General features: G+C 41.1%; 1 protein-coding gene across 1 annotated transcript; it reads left to right on the top strand.

Moving 5' to 3' along the window:
- The first annotated feature begins 1755 nt into the window (after positions 1–1755).
- LOC128740979 (protein rhomboid) lies at positions 1756–14359 on the top strand. Its single transcript, XM_053836555.1, has 5 exons — positions 1756–2265; positions 13527–13598; positions 13661–13732; positions 13820–13996; positions 14072–14359. The coding sequence occupies exons 1-5, from the start codon at positions 1756–1758 to the stop codon at positions 14357–14359; spliced, it is 1119 nt and encodes a 372-aa protein (XP_053692530.1).
- The last annotated feature ends 1933 nt before the right edge of the window (positions 14360–16292 follow it).

The raw sequence follows: 16292 nt of genomic DNA on the forward strand, positions 1-16292 counted from the left end.
TCTCCCGCTTAATGGGTTAACCAGCACCATGAGGATGAGATGAGTGTGTGCTAATGTCGATATCGATATCTGTTACTGACAGGCCGGGATGATATTTCCTATCACCGCTGGAGCTGTTGAATGAATGTGGCAATAAACGCGGTCTAAAAATACAACCAACGGCTGATGTGAGTTTTTTGCTTCACCAAATCCTACGTTACGCTCTGAAAGTTGCAGGAAAGGAAACGGAATTGTGATGCGTAAGTGAGGGAGGGAAAGTGTGGAGTGTCGGAAGAGTTTCTTGGAAAAAACAAAGATCAAATTTTTCAAAATCATTTTAGTGTGATGCCAATGAGAACAACATTTTTGTTACACCATGAATTGAAAAAGATGACTAAACAAATATGCAATCAATTTCCTACGAACATTTTTTTGAGACAAGGTCCAATACCAAAGGGTCTATCTAGCAAAGTTTACTGACTCTCAGCTCACACCGAAGATGAGATTTTTTCCCATTAATTGCGACAACTTTGTGCGTTTAGCGGTTCAAACATGCTCTAACCTCGAGTCGCCTGCCACGCGCCCCGATGCAGTCGCGGTTGACACTAGAAGAAGTGAGTCAACAGAAACAGTTTGCCTCTCACGCTTCTGCTGTTTGTGTTGCTGCCACCAGATCAGCGGGCGGCAGCATCCCGCGAGAGATCCTAGCATTTTTGTCACGCATTACCTGCCCAGTGCGGTGGAACACACGAGTGATTGGCTAAAGACAAGATCATTTTTTGTGCCGTTCTCGGTCCTCTAAATGACGCTAATGGAGGCATGATCATGCACGGTTATCCAAGTTGGATGTGTGATTTGTGGCGTGTCAATAAAAAAAATGATGCAATAGATTAACTCATCAGAGGACAGCTTCTTGGCAGATAATTAGTACTCTAATAGGCAGTGTATTGTATTTCTGCAGACTACCGATTCGTCAATCAACAGAAATAACCCCTTCACCGTGTTTTGAATGATACAAAAACAAAACAATTTTAATGTCATGTTTCCGTAACACTCTGCCCATTTCGTGATCATTAACGTAGTTTTTTCAATCAATTTTCATTCCAGCTCCATCATTCCTTCTGTGCCATCAATCGTTTTATAATCTTCACACTTAAGCTAGTCAATCATGCAGATCATCACATTGGGCTTTGATAAGTGCTCAACGAGCACGATGAAGGAAAGTACGGTTGCTGAAGTAATAAATTAACCTGATAATAGTAGGAATCATCCACTCACAAGGGCAGCACTTGAAGTCAACCTTTGGTCACTGATGAGTGACGAAGATTTTACGAGTGAACGTGATTTCAGCCAGCGGCGGTAAGCAAGCGATAAACAAATCGGCTCATCGAATTCTGTCGAATCATCAGTAAATCGAACAAAGCAACTGCAGGATTAATTAACCTCAAAGGCAGAATCCCTATGTGTCAGCTTCCAGTAACAATAAGTAGTAGGTAGTACTAAAGGGCACAAAGAGTTTGCCTGTTAAAGTACCACGATTCAATGGAACCGAGATCGTCATTGATTGCGTTATCGAAAAAGGGTGCCGCGAAAGACTGCCGGGCGACGACGTCGCTGCCATCGGCAGCAATCGCAGTTTACATTAGCAATCAGCTGATTAGATAGCATTCACACGATTGAGCTTGTCGAAGTAACACTTGAACGTAGCAGAGCAGCAATCCAAACAGTAGTTAGTTATTTTCGGAGAGATGACCTATTCTCGGCCCGGCAGTGACCATGGAAGGGAAATCCAAATCGGCGCGAGTTGTTCCGACTTCCGGTAATCGTGCCGCGAATGATGCTGCTAACCGCAGCTGTGAGGCGTGGACTGAGTCGGAACGGTCCCCAGCGAGAGTTCGAAACGATGACAGCCCACAGCAGGAGGAAGACCTCTCGGTACCATTCATCCGGAAGGGCAGTGAAAGTGAGTCTAGTTCCGAGGGGGACCGGCTCTGCGGGAAGAAGTCAACCGGTCGAATCTATTCGATAAGTGGTACGAAAGTTATCGCCAAAGATAAGCGCGCGAACAAGTCCCGTAGTGGGGATAGTGATAAAGTGATAGACAAGAGCAAATGTGCCAGTAAAATCGTCCGAGATCCTCATTGTGATGCCAAATTAGTGGATAAGTTCGTTAGGACTAACAGGACGCGAAGAAAACGCAAAGATGCCAAAAGTGTGCTGGTCAAACTGTGCCAATGCTGTCCCTGGACGGTACCGTGGGCTTTGCTGGTAGTTAGTGCAATACAGGTGAGTCATCGTCGTCGACATTAAAGATACTTACAAGGTGATAAAATCTGAAATTATCAGACCAACATGGTTGAGTGGTGTGTCACAATCTCCTACCAAGACACATGTCTCACAATAATTGAGATTGTAACTTACTGTTGTTAATCGATAAACGAAAAAGTTTCGTTTCAATCAACTTTTATTTCCAATCGAAGTACGGAATGCAGAATGGAAACAAAAACAACTAACATTGAAAGACTTTCTTAGCTGAAACTTCTTAGTCATCACTTTAGCTGTGTGACAAACAACACAGGAGGCCGCGTGAAATCGATTAAAGTTACCGAAATATGCAGTACCTACCTAGTTGTTTTTATTTTCTTTTTGGCAAATCAAGTGACTGATTTATTATTTTGTTTATTTGGCATAGGGTAGATGCTCCAGTAGTTGTGGTAGTACCAGTAGTGGTGGAAACGCAAAATATATCATAATTATGGCGGATTTCGAGATAATTTCAATTTTCTATTGTTAAATATATATTTGTTAACAGTTTTATCTAAGATACACAGTTAAAAGTGAAGATGTTTATGCAACAATTACAAATTCCTTTTGAGAAGACCAATAAAGTGCAATTGTTTAAGAAATTCGTAACAATCCATAACATTTTAACAAGCCTACGCTGTTATCCACCTGCTTCCATGCTCACTGCAAGCGTTACTAAGGGCGGTAAACAAAATTCCACTGTTATAGGCAAATTTTCCACTATTATAGGAACATTACCACTACTTTGGGAGCACAGACTAATGTCAGGAAAAGCAATATTTTAGATATATAAACCAGCAGAATGGTATAAGTTTGGTATGTATTTAAAGCCAACATTATGGTGCACCATATTATCATGTAGTTCAATTGGAAACTGATAAATTGAGCGTTCAAATTGTCTTTAAACACTATCCCCCGACATAATCCCTCCATTACTGGAGCATCTACCCTATCAAATTGAATTCAGCCCCTGCAATTCACCACAAGACAAGTTGACAAATCTAGACTGTTGGCAGTGAACTTGGGATAAAATAGAAATTACATATCTTTACACGGTCACGACTTAAAAAATATATGAGGCAAGCATATTTGCGTTGTTATCATCAAATTCGTCGACCGAATTTGAAACTTAAAGGAGTTTGAAAACTTCGAATTCAAACGACAAGTTAGTTTCAAGCCGTTCAATAGAGGCCTAAAAAGAGTGCTCAATAGCCACAAGGCTACTGCTTTGTTAATCGAATGGTCGTGGGGTCGAATAAAGTAGAGCAGACATTGAAGAAAGGCTAAACCCAATATACGCATAAGCATTTACAAGCTTATCGTTCATCCAATAGCGATAACAGCCAAAAACAAATGCAGTGCAGCTTGTCGCTATTAGTACACCCTCTCCAAGGAAAACACACTAGAATTCCTATAATGGACCCGGTCGTTATCCTATTGTAAACCACAAGGGTTCATGAAAGGAAAACGAACATCCCGATCTGTTTAGAAGATGTGTAAAATATAGAGATTTGCAACATAAATTGATATTTTTTTAGGTTTAATCGAAAGTTATTGTAAGGCTGTGAACTATTTCGCGAAATTTTTAACTTTTTGGTTAAAATTTAACAGTTCGGTGGTTATTTCTCCTTGAGTGGTTAAAATCAGTTCAGAATGCTAAAAATTTCATATGTGACGGATTGATAGTTTTTTTGCTCCATGAGAGCATATAAGGTGAGGATGAAAATATTGTTTATTCTGTCCGAGTTAAAATTGGATGAATTTTCGATGTTCATTTGCTTTTATTTGATAGATAAAATTCATCTCATTTCAACCCGGGTTGTTTGAATAAATTTATTATGCGATAAGCATCCATACCAATGTAAAAAAAATCCAACGAAAAACCAGTGAAACACGTCGAAGCTCTCTTCCTCACCTGTGCATATCTCATTGGCTCTCAGAAGCGAACCATCGAACTGTCAAAACCTTGGTCAAAACTAGCCATGCTCCCGAGTAGGGTTATTTGCGACAGAAGGTAAAAAACCATCGAACTGTCACATTTTAACCAAAAAGTGTCATCGGTTGGGTGTTTAGCGTTACCATTACTAGTTCAAAAGTCTGTGTCACACTCTATTTTCAATCTTGTCGCCAAGGTATTGACTGTAGTATTTCAGCTTTCTTTGGCGTTCATAACTCATATCTGTAAGGCGCCAGCGAGAGAATTAATGTTGTGTTGAGTACCAGTTTTGTGCTAATTTGCAATCTACGGGGCTTCAGTGGGCTACATAGTTTATAACAAGCCCGTTTCGCGACTGCAATTCGTTGTTATATTTTACGGGTTACATCGTTGTCACATGTTTCACCTAATTTCACTTCGGTACCAATACCATTTGGACTCCCACGTTCCCTGCCTACAACCATGTTTTTCCTTTTTGGCAGTGTAAACGGTGAGTTCCATTCTGCTGCTTTCAATTCAAAAGATCTAAAGCCTTTTGTACTGCTCCACGATTGATTCCGATAAAATCCGCGTCATTCGCAAAACCAAGAGGCATGTGAGATTCCGGGATGGTAGTTCCGTTCCGTACCACGTTTGCGTTTCGAAGTACTGCCGATTTTAAAGCAATATTGAATAGCAGGTTAGAGCGGGCATCCCTTACTTCAGTTCATCTTACGGCCGAAGTCCCACCCGCATTACAAAGCATGATTTTGATCTATTCAGCGTCGTACGAATTAGCTTAACTAGTACCATCAGAACTATGTTCTATTATTATCTGCTACAGCTCATTTGTTTTGACTGAATCGTACGCGGCCTTAAAGTCGACAAACAGATGATAGGTCTGCAAGTTGTATTTCCGGAAATTGTCTAGACTGACGTCTGATTCGTTGCAAAATGATCCACATGTAAACCAACTTGCTATTCGCGACGAAGGATTCCACTGACGGTCTATAGAGTGGCTATGGAGTCCCAACTAGCGCTATTAAACGCATTTCTCACGTCGAGCGTGACAACTGCGCAATAGCGGATACCAGGCCTCTTGCGCTGGATTGCCACCTCGGCTGTCTTAGTGACAGACAAGATGGCATCCATTGTAGATTTTCCCTTTCGGAAGCCGAATTGGTTCCTTGACAGATCGTTTGTACCCTCAGTGTACTGTACGAGTCTGTTAAGGATAACCCTCTCCAGCACCTAGAGAATAGGATTCGGGGGAGCACCTTAAAGACCGAATAGAGCTCGATATGCCTCAATAGTTGTTGCACTCAAGTCGACGTCTTTTTTAAAAAGTGCAAATAAGGCCATTCGACCAATCCTCCGGTATTTGTTTTTTCATCTTGAACCTGACTTACCTTCTACCTGATAACCTCATCCTGTGCTGGTGGCTCCATAGCTTGCTCCTCGCTAAAAATTCTTATTACGTTCCTGTTATTCTCCATGTTTACCTCTCCATCCAACTACAACATTATGATGGGGTCAATCCCAATGTAGTGGTTAGCATCCACCCCTCTCACACCGAACACCCGGGTTCAATTCCCAATCCCGCAGAAGTCACGAATGACCCAAGATGTTAAATAAAAAAAATAAATAAAAAACTACAACATTGACCGCCGGAACCTTCGCAATTATCGGGGCATTACCAATCTTTCTGCTGCACCGAAAATATTTAGTGAAAAGTAGTGAGTAGTTTTATTCTGGCTAGAGCAAAATGTTATATTTCCACTGACCAACATAGATTTGTGCCTGGTCGATCCGTAACCACGAACCTTATGGATTTTCCATCTACCTGTATATCCCTGTATATTACATGGAACGAAAAGCGCAAATTGCAGCCAGGGATGGCACCTCCTCAGAAGAAAAAAAGAGAAGAGAAAAATTCAAACTGTGCTCAGTCTTCAACGCGATTTATTCTGCTCCGTTTCATTTTAACTGTGCTCTTTCTTGCTGAACGCAGTTGTATGAGCAACCGCACACTGTGCTACTCATTGAGGAGAATGTTAATACACTTTGAATAAGTTGATGCGATGCGCTGACGTATGACAACTACGGGTAGTTTTAACATGGGTAGTGCGTTGAGAAAAAACGACGATTGTCAGTAGCGGTCATTGCCATCAGAAAAATATTAATCCATTAATGCAGTTGAATCATGATTCTTACATTTAGTATATTCAGTTGAGTTTGGCTGCCCGTGAACGCAACTGCATCATATGGTTAGGCATGTCACAACGGCAACAGTGCGAAAAATGTTATTTAGATATGGCAACATTTGAATTCCCATACATTTGCTTCTTGACGCGTACCAACAGGAAAGTCCCATTATAAACAAAGGCAATTCTCCGCTAAGATTCAAAATATAACGACTTTTGATTGTCTTGACGCCTCTGAGTCTATAGCTGCTGTACGCGCACCGGTTGTTTTGTTTCCAGGTTTACTGCGGTAGCTACCGAGAGGACCGGGAGCAAAACCGAAAGTTGCTCATTTAAAGAGCGCATTAAGAAATTTTTCTGCACGTCAGTTTTTCTCATTGTGTTTAGTCTGTTTCTCATTGTGTGGATTTACTTCTCATTTCTGAAAGCAGTTCTGCTCATTGTGTGGAACAAAAAAAGTTGCACTTTTTGCACAATGAGTGAGGAAATAACAAGCCTGATTGCAGCGTTTGAACGTATTGGCCATAAAATAGTACTACAGAAAGTTTCACGACTTGGCGCATCTCAGAATTTTACGGAATTGCTCAGTTCCTATTATGCGGCAGAATTCTGCGAATGCAGCTTGACTCTTGTTTCTCTTCTCGGTTTACTGACTTGTGCCTCAAGTTAGCAACATGGGACCTCTTCTGTTGATATTGTTTTTCAACTATATTGCCTCGCTGCTTGGAGTTGAATGCAAGCTGATGTGACTTCAAATTGTATTTGCCATTTCGTTCTATAGATGCACGCAGCTTTATAGGCTTTGGGATATGTTGGCTGATTGGTGCAGGAAAAACTGACTTGTTATCAGCATCCTTCATGCACTGCAACGAGTTTTTGCGACTGTGTGTTTAGCTAACAGCTACAGTCATCGTTCGTCGTTGCAGCCCAATCTGCTGATACCGATTACTCACGATGGCTCGTACACCCGCCCGTGAGAAGAATCGAGGGCGAAGGTGCAGAAGAAGAAGAAAAAGTAATGCAAAACTTGTATCCCAGGGCACCACCAGCCTCACGGGCAGCTGATTCCCCACGAATTTTTTTATTCGACAATAAGCTATGCAGGAAGACGATATGAGGATGTGCGTACGCGAGTATGTGGGTAGCAGAACGTCTGCACACAGCACCGGCGGTTGCATCTTTTACGCCTGCGTGTGCAGCGAAAGCGCTGAATGCTATGTTTCTCATACTCTTTCGCGTGTGAGTAGGCATGGTTGACTTCGCGCTCGATTCGTAACATTATCCTGAAGGGCCAAGTAATGACTTTCCACCACATCGCTAGTCCGATCTTCTTCAACTGAGTACTTCTCGTTGAAACGGGACCGCTACTGACACTAGAGCTTCAAATATTGGAATTGTTGTGCTTAATGGATTGAAAATGATTAAAAAATGAGAATTACACTTTTAATACCTTAAAACAGTGGACCCCTCGTTCACCAAGGGGCCCTACAGTTTAAAGAAATGTGAAATATTTAGCAAACCTTAAGATCGATAGCATGTGATATTTTATAAATTTGCAATGAAACAACTAACAAATGGCACGGTTCTGTACAGCAGAAGAACCTCAAGACCACCATTAGAAACAAAGCCGGCGTTAAGCCCGGCAAACCCGTGCTGTCGCACGTAGCCTCGCGCTTCGGGGGGCTTGGCTGTTACTTGTTACTTAGGAATGGGTCGTTATACACGACTCAGCTCTGCTTGCACGTCGATTGTTCATGGAGGCTTCGCTTCAATCCAATGGCCACTTAGCACTTTTGAACCAATGAAATCTCCAGATCCAGATGGTATTCGACTCATTTATTTACAGAATACGGTGGTGGTATCTAAGAGAGATAAAAAAGAGAAAACCATGCATAAGGCTTTCAAAGCAATAAATTGAACATCAAAACTTCTTAAGTTGATGGAGAAAATTACAAATAACTATACCCGCGATGAGTTTTCAAAGAACTCTCCGTCGGATGGAAATCAACATGCATACCAACACAGTAAATCTACAAAAACCGCACTGCACTATGTAGTGACGTTCATTGAGAAATCGATCAAATGTCAAGAGACGGCACTTTGTGCTTTCCTTGACATTGAGGGAGCTTTCGGTTATACGTCCTTCATTTCAATTTTCGCGGCTCTCTTTTAAAACGGAGCCAACTACACTCAATGAATTCAAAAAATTCAAAAAGACTTAGCAGCCAGCTATTAGCGTACAGGACAATTGCAGGGCCGGGGGCTACGATCCTATTGACTCTAATAACCTCTCCCAACCGAGATTCAAACATACGATAGCTGGCCTATTAGGCCAGCATCATACCTAAAGGCCAACTTTGGGGCTCTATACAAAGTAGTGATCCCAAATCTCAAAAGGTAATTGATTTCATTAACCATGTTTAGTACCAAATTGGGGCACAGGATTAAAATTATCTAGATGAACAATGGGTAAATGTTGAATAATCGGAGCCTACCCCAAAGATGATCATTACGACCCTCGCAATGGCCTTTTTATTCAATGCTCTCTGGCATACAAAAAATGGCTCGCAGCTTAGTCTGCACAGGGCCTCGCTCCTGGAGAGCTGAGAAAAAAATGCTACAAGAAACATTCATCAAATTAGGTGTACAGTGGAATTAATTCGATTAAACAATTAACTTTCTGGAGCAAGATTTAACATTTCATGAGAATTCAAGTACAATCAAGTACAAGTGGTAATATTTGAAGAGCTCGTATGAGTAGTGGCCCTGTTTCAACGAGCATTACTCAACTACCAAAAAAACGAACATGTAATTTCGAGAGTCGAGTGTTTGATACCAAACTGACCTTCAATTGCTATTTTTGATAAACGTTTACCTTTATTTTAAGTGCGATGGATTGGGTAAACAATACGTCAGTTGCTGTAGCAACTATATTAAATGTTTTGGTGAAAACACGACGAAAGCTTTGATATGAGTTGACAGACATCAAGCAAAGCCCATTCTGTTAGTGATGTGAGCGCCACGTAACGGCAGCATTACCACATACTTTCAAAATGGCCGCAAAGCTTTTACACACGTTGCGGGTTCAAGATGAATGTCTGTTCTCTGTGCTTTGGTTGCTTACGAAGCATAGTTACTGAGTTATGTGCAAATGTTATTTTAGGGCGGTTTTGATGTAATTTTTCGTTATACGGCAAATACGATATCAACAGGAGGATATTACTTGTTGAACATTTGTAGCAGCGTTTTACATCACTCACATATCTGTTTTAAAAATATAGTGAAAAGAATTTACAAAATATATTTCGCTTTTCCGTAATTTAATCTAACCCCGTCAAGCGCCTAGCGGGGTAAAAGTGCGATTCATGGACGAGGCAAAAATGTACAGCTAATTATATACAGCTTTAGGCACTATATTACAGATACTAGAAAGGAAAGATCTGCAGAAAACTGTGTGCTCTACAGATGTTGACCGAAGAAAAACAATGTTTTTCCGCTGATGAAACAAAAAACAAACGTTTGGAAAAGTTTCGATCTAACGGTGGCTGCAATACACCAGCACAAAATAGGAAAGGTGCAAATTGAGAATATTCCTTACCAAAACATAACGCAGATTGAAGATAATATGGTTTTGATAGCTACTGTTGTGCTAATTTCATGGATTCGAGCTTCGCACTTTTGCTCCGCGGTATTCGCACTTTTACCCCGCTAGTGGGGTAAAAGTGCGAATCGGCGCTTGATCAGAAGAAAGAAGAATTTATTTTGCAAAACACTATTACCGCAGATGATTTAAAGTTTAATGTGAAGACATTGAGTTACTGCATCTCTATAAAATATGCTATGTTGTAGTCCTTCTTTATATCACACAAAAATTGATGACAACTTCAAGCGTCGCACTTATGTCCCGCCCTACTCTATATTTAATTCTAAACTAAATAACCTTTCACGCTGGATTCCACAGCGTCTGAAGCCTTAATCCGTATTGAGCGACCATATGCCGCACAAACAGCTCGCGGGAAGTCATATAACTGAAATCGCTGCAGTTGCTGTTGCAGGTTTATAGGATTCCGTTTTGATGGCAATAAACCTAGAATGTACTTCCGATATCGGAGGCTTAGTGGATCTACAGCAATACTAAGCAGAAAATTTCGTCAGAGTTATCTAATTTGCAAGCGGTGTTCCACTTTCAAACTGTAATGTTAATAACTTTATTTGGTAGTTTGTTCTAGGAAGAACATAGTTAATCCCAATCAGCACTTTGCGTTACAAAGCCAGGTAATCTCTCGAAATAGACGAAAGTTTCTACACATGTTTCCTACATAAATAGGCACCTACGATTCTCCGGCAAAAATCTCGGTCACCTGCTACACTGCCGTGAATCGCATATCAGTCCCATATGTATTTTTTGTGATTTTGAGTTTAATCGCTGAACAGTATTAGTTATCATTGTTCTTTAGGTTGTAAGAAAAAAATAGCTAGTTTCATTTCAAAAAATATAAAAAAAATATCAGGTCAGTTTGTCCCATCTTAAAAGTAATCGCATATCAGTCCCACAGCGGTGGCCGCAGGAAGAAGATATAATATATCCCATACTTTAAAGCTCAAATGAATGATAATACACTTTTATCAACTCTTACGTACTTTATTTACTCATATTTACTCTTATTATAGATAAAATGTTAGCAAACATCACAGATCGTTCGTCAAATATGCATTCACTGGTTTTGTTCTGGTAATTCAATCCAAAATTGTTTTTTAGTTTCGTCTACTAATGGAACGATGGTTTTAATCAATGATTTTTTCCTTCCATCGTCAATCATCCATCAAAATTTTGGTTGATTTTGTCTTTTTAAATGATTTTCAATATCAAATTCATCAGACATGATTATTTTTTCTTGCTTCGTTGTAAAAATCTTGCAATGGTTTTGGTTTAGCCCATTCACAGAGTTGCTGTAATGGAATTCGTGTGATCCTTTTTTTACAACTACGTATCTGATGTTGTCGATATAGGGTCGAGGCTTCAACTTATTTAAAACATATTGAGATACGCTGAAAACATTTGTAAAAAAACTGTCGGGAAGCATATCCATAATTTCAACGTTATTTTTGGCATTTCGTACCGAAAACTTAACGAGCACATTTTTCAGGAGTTAACTTTTACTTTTAATTAAACACTTTAACCGAAACAATCAACTTTGACAGTTACACCGTAAATAGAAACCGGTCTTAGCGGGACTGATATGCAATTATTTTGCAGTCTGTCATGCAAAATAATGGCATATCAGTCCCATTGTTGTTTTTTGCACAAAAATATAATAATTTTATTGTATAATACTACAAAAGTATTAAAAACATTGTAATACATATTCTTGAGTCAAGTTAATAACGATATGTCATGCGATATTTTTCTTATCTTGATAAACATGATCACAGGTTTCATCACTGTTTTCTCCGATTGATGAATTTCCATATGGGACTGATATGCGATTCACGGCAGTACAGCACGTCGCGCCAGTTTTCCACCACACTATTTCGGTAATACCGAGTAGTGTAGTGACACCCGAGACCCATTTATCACCGGTTTTCTTTTCGCTGTCAGAACATAATTGACACAGTTTTTAGATTTCCACACACTCCTACCGGCTGTCCGGGGTTGTCTGGCTGTTTGGTTCTGTGGTAGGCAGTTGTGGCACTAGAATGCAAACGGAGGTGACTAAAATTCGTATTGAATTTCCATTGATTCGTTATGTATGGTAACAGTCGTTTATCGTTTATTGCTTCTTGGAATGTCCTTCGCTGGCTTCGCTTTCCTTCGACACTCTTGCATGGTATAGTATAGTTAATATGTCAGCAGCACGCTGCCGGTCCTGGTTAGTGAATTGATTTCAGCGGCCTTGCGGTTGTAAACACACGCGAGCGAGCAGGTGATATTAAAATGTTTGTCTGGCGCTATGCGTATCCAGAAAAGACTTGAGACCGTATTTCAAAATGGTGCGGTTAGCGCAAACATTTGAAATAGTCGTGTAAATACGATACTTAGTTTAGTCTGTATGCAGTTCCCCATCCCATCATCGTCGTCATTCCGTTCCGGCAGCTCTAGTCAAGAGCAGACGCACCGTTCATTGGTGACATTTTTACAAATGAATAGAGACTATTATAACAGATCACAAGATCAGTAGAGATAACTACGAGTCATTCGATTCGAGAACGCAGCGATTTTACTATCTTCCCCTCATTTCAATGCCAATCAATTATAACTGTCTCTGCCTAACAAAGATTTTATTAGACAGAGATCTGCTAACGGTTTTGAACTTTTCCGAATCCTTTATGAAATTCACTTTCCATCACCTAATCACTTTGTCAATTTTATCAATACTTTTGGGAGTCAATATTTAAAAATTTATTATTTTGCAATCTTTTTGAATTGATTCTAAATCATTATTAAAACGTAACACAACAAACTATTGAAACTTGTCAAACTGTTCCACGACGATTTACGCAACACATCGGTTGCTGCGATCGTTTCGCTCCTTCAATTTTCAACCATTCTGAAAGGAAACCATAATTCTAAATTCGAAACCGTCGAACGTCGAAGTCGTTTTGCTCCATTCTAATTTCCTGCTTTCCGCAAAAGGTGATTTACGGCCATTCGGACATCGGATATCGACCATACAACCGACCGAACAACTGGATGGATCGCAGCAGCACCGGTTGGTTGGTGCTGCCATAAATTCCAAACCGAAACGCGTGCGTCAATCGGTGCCCGTAATCTCGGTTGGGATGATTATTATCCTATCCGCCATCCACCGGAGGGTGGGAAGGGCGTTAAATTTGTTAAATTAGGTTTACGACCAAACCAACCGGTATGCAGAATATTACTGACTCAAACGACTCAAAGGTTGCGGCGGCAAACGGAACTATGCGTGAGCTGCTATGGATATGGAGTCGTAAATTTTGCCGTCCATATGTTCCCGCTCCGCTTTGCCGGTTTGTTTATTTGCTCACGATTGATCTCTTGGAATTCTTGCGAAGATTTACACAGAAATTTTTGTCACTCAGCTTCACAGTTTCGTCGAAAAAACAATTTAAACTAATCAAGAAATTATTTTTGTTTTTCCTTTCAGATTTGTACATATAGTTTTAATAACGATAGCTTGTATCGGTTACTCATATTCTCTCCGGTACGCCAGTTCGAGGTAGGTAGTCAAAGCAATGTCCTAAATTGAACCTACTAAAGAAGTTTTCCCGTCCCGCACAGATATGGCGCTTCGTCACATACACCTTCCTGCACGCCGGCTCGGTACATCTCATGCTAAACGTCATCATTCAAGTGAGTGTCGAGATTTATCGATTCGAATCACGCGTTCATCAAATGAAGTACCACCAATTTTAACCTCCTCTGCCTCTCCTTTGCTAGATAATGGTGGCCTTTCCCCTGGAGACGGAACAGGGCCACCTGAACGTGCTGGCGGTTTACTTCGGCGGTGCGCTGGCCGGTGGTCTGGGAGCGTCCGTTTTCGAACCGACACAGATGGTGGGCGCCTCGGCTGGAGTCTACTGCCTGCTGATGAGCCACATCCCGCACATCATCATGGTAGGAGACGCACTTTTTCCCCTCCACTTTTCTTAGTTTCGTTGATTTAACATCTTAATTAATTTTTTTTTGTAGAACTTCCAGTCACTTTCCCATCGCTACTTTCGTCTGGTGGCGGTGCTGGTGCTGTGCGTCAGTGATGTCATCTACTCTATCCGGCACTGTTTGACGAAGGGAAACCTCGCGCCGCGGATCGGCGTCGCGGCTCACGTCAGCGGTGCCCTCTGCGGGCTGCTGTTCGGCTTTATTGCCTACCAGGGTGGAAAGATTTTGTGCTTCCGAGTCGCCCGGTACCTGGCACTGTTGTTGTACTGCGGCTGGATTGTGGCAACGGTTGTCTATAACTTTGAACGGAGATTTTAGAAGTGATATTTATAATCTCTTTCGGTGTTTCTTTCCTTGTTTCGTAGAAAAATCCGAATTACGTTCTATATACTATTTATTAGCTAGGTATAAGGGAGAATGCAAACCAAAAATACTTAAATACGAAGCAATCAAAATTGTACCTAAGTAGATAAAACGGAATAAATTATTGTACGAATGCTTTTGGAATGAAAAGATTTTAGAAAAACAAATTAGTGTTGTGCTTCTGTTATACTATGACTATTCATTTAAATTTTTTTTTCTTTGAAAGAACATACCAATAAGCTTTCATAGAAATTCATAACTGTTTAAGGACGAACCGACACAAGTATGTAATTTATATCAAAGCACTCCAATCGGTTCAAGGAGACTTACTGAGCAAGCTGCGGACTCCTGACCCAACATTACCTAAGATAAATGAAAAATAGTATAACTAGAAACCATAAAGGGGAAGATCCTCACGGCAAATGAATCATCTTCAGGACTATTTGCCACGTGGTTTAATAGTCGAGTATCAAATAGACCTATAATCTATGACCAATTATCTCCCCAACAAACATTTTCTTTGAATAGTAGTTTATTCAGCCATTGTACAGCTAACTACCGGTTAACAACCGCTTGATAAGCTATTAGAAAGTGAAAAAGGAAGCGTTCTATGCGCAGCTTGAGGCAGCACACGACAGCTGTTCGCTATGGGACATCAAGATAATCATCGGGAATATAAACGCTCCGATTGGCCGATGATCGGGCTCATTGCCTGCATACAGACACGAACGATATCGGCCAGCGATGCATCAAATTTGCAGCAGCCTCAGGCCCGGTGATCAGAAGCACTTGCTTTCCATGCAAAGATATTCACAAAGCCACCTGGAGATTACCTGACCAACGAGCCTGGAACCAGATCGAGCCTATTCTCATCGATGGCATGTTTTTCCAGAACATCGCCAACATACGCTTCCTATAGTGCACCGCGGTGTGCATATATCGACTGGGACCATTATCTGGGCGCTCAAAACTATCGACGGTTTATACCCAGGCTTCCTTTTGCTCATCTTATGCATACAGAGGCAGAGCAATCCGCTTCCCTCAACGATCAAGTGCTTTCGTTTTCTGTTCAACCGTTTCCTCTCCCTCCGAACGATGCCTGAATACTGTTTTCTGTTGCGCAGAAGGAGTGCAACGACAAGCAGAAGCAATATTTTCTTCGTACACTGGAGACACTATTGGCTCGTAGTGGACTGGAACGATTTGCTCCCGTGACCTTGAGAGCATGCATTCGGCAGCGCTCTGGCAGAAAAAGAAAAATGAAACCAAACTGATGCTCACTCGCCGGCAGAGCAAAGCACTGCAAAAGCAAAACAAAACTCGTCACGTCGGAGAAGGTAACATCCGACTAAGAGAGAGAGCAAATCGATTCGTCTTCTGCGCTTTGCGGGCAAAACGTCGAGAATTGAGATTTTTTGCAGTGCACGGCAGAAGCCTGCGTGGTTCACGCGCCGGTGTAAGAATGGCTTCAAGTATTTTTAGTCTGAGTTGTTTTCTTTCATTTGATTATATTCACTTTAACAGCTTGGATGATTCGTGACTTCTGGGGGGTTAGGATTTGAATCTGGGAATCGGCGCGAGAGTCGTGAATGCTGGTTGGTTCGCCTTGTGCAACTCTTCTCTGTTGTCGTAAAATATTGTTTAAAGGTTAAATCGCTCTCAAAGATCACTTGCAGTACAACCGGAGCAAACAGTTTGTAGTAGAGCCATGATCATTGGGAGCACATCTCGTGTACTTCGGCAGATTGCTCCCTGGCTCTTACTAGCTTCTTACACCTAGCAGCATACAGCTACTGTATTCGAACCTGGGCTACTCAGCACCAATTTGTTTGCATATCGACACATGCAAATCGACTTCAACCTGGTTGAGCCATCTAACTGCACTGCA

Source organism: Sabethes cyaneus, chromosome 3 (assembly GCF_943734655.1).
Source record: "Sabethes cyaneus chromosome 3, idSabCyanKW18_F2, whole genome shotgun sequence".
In the NCBI taxonomy this organism is placed as follows: domain Eukaryota; kingdom Metazoa; phylum Arthropoda; class Insecta; order Diptera; family Culicidae; genus Sabethes; species Sabethes cyaneus.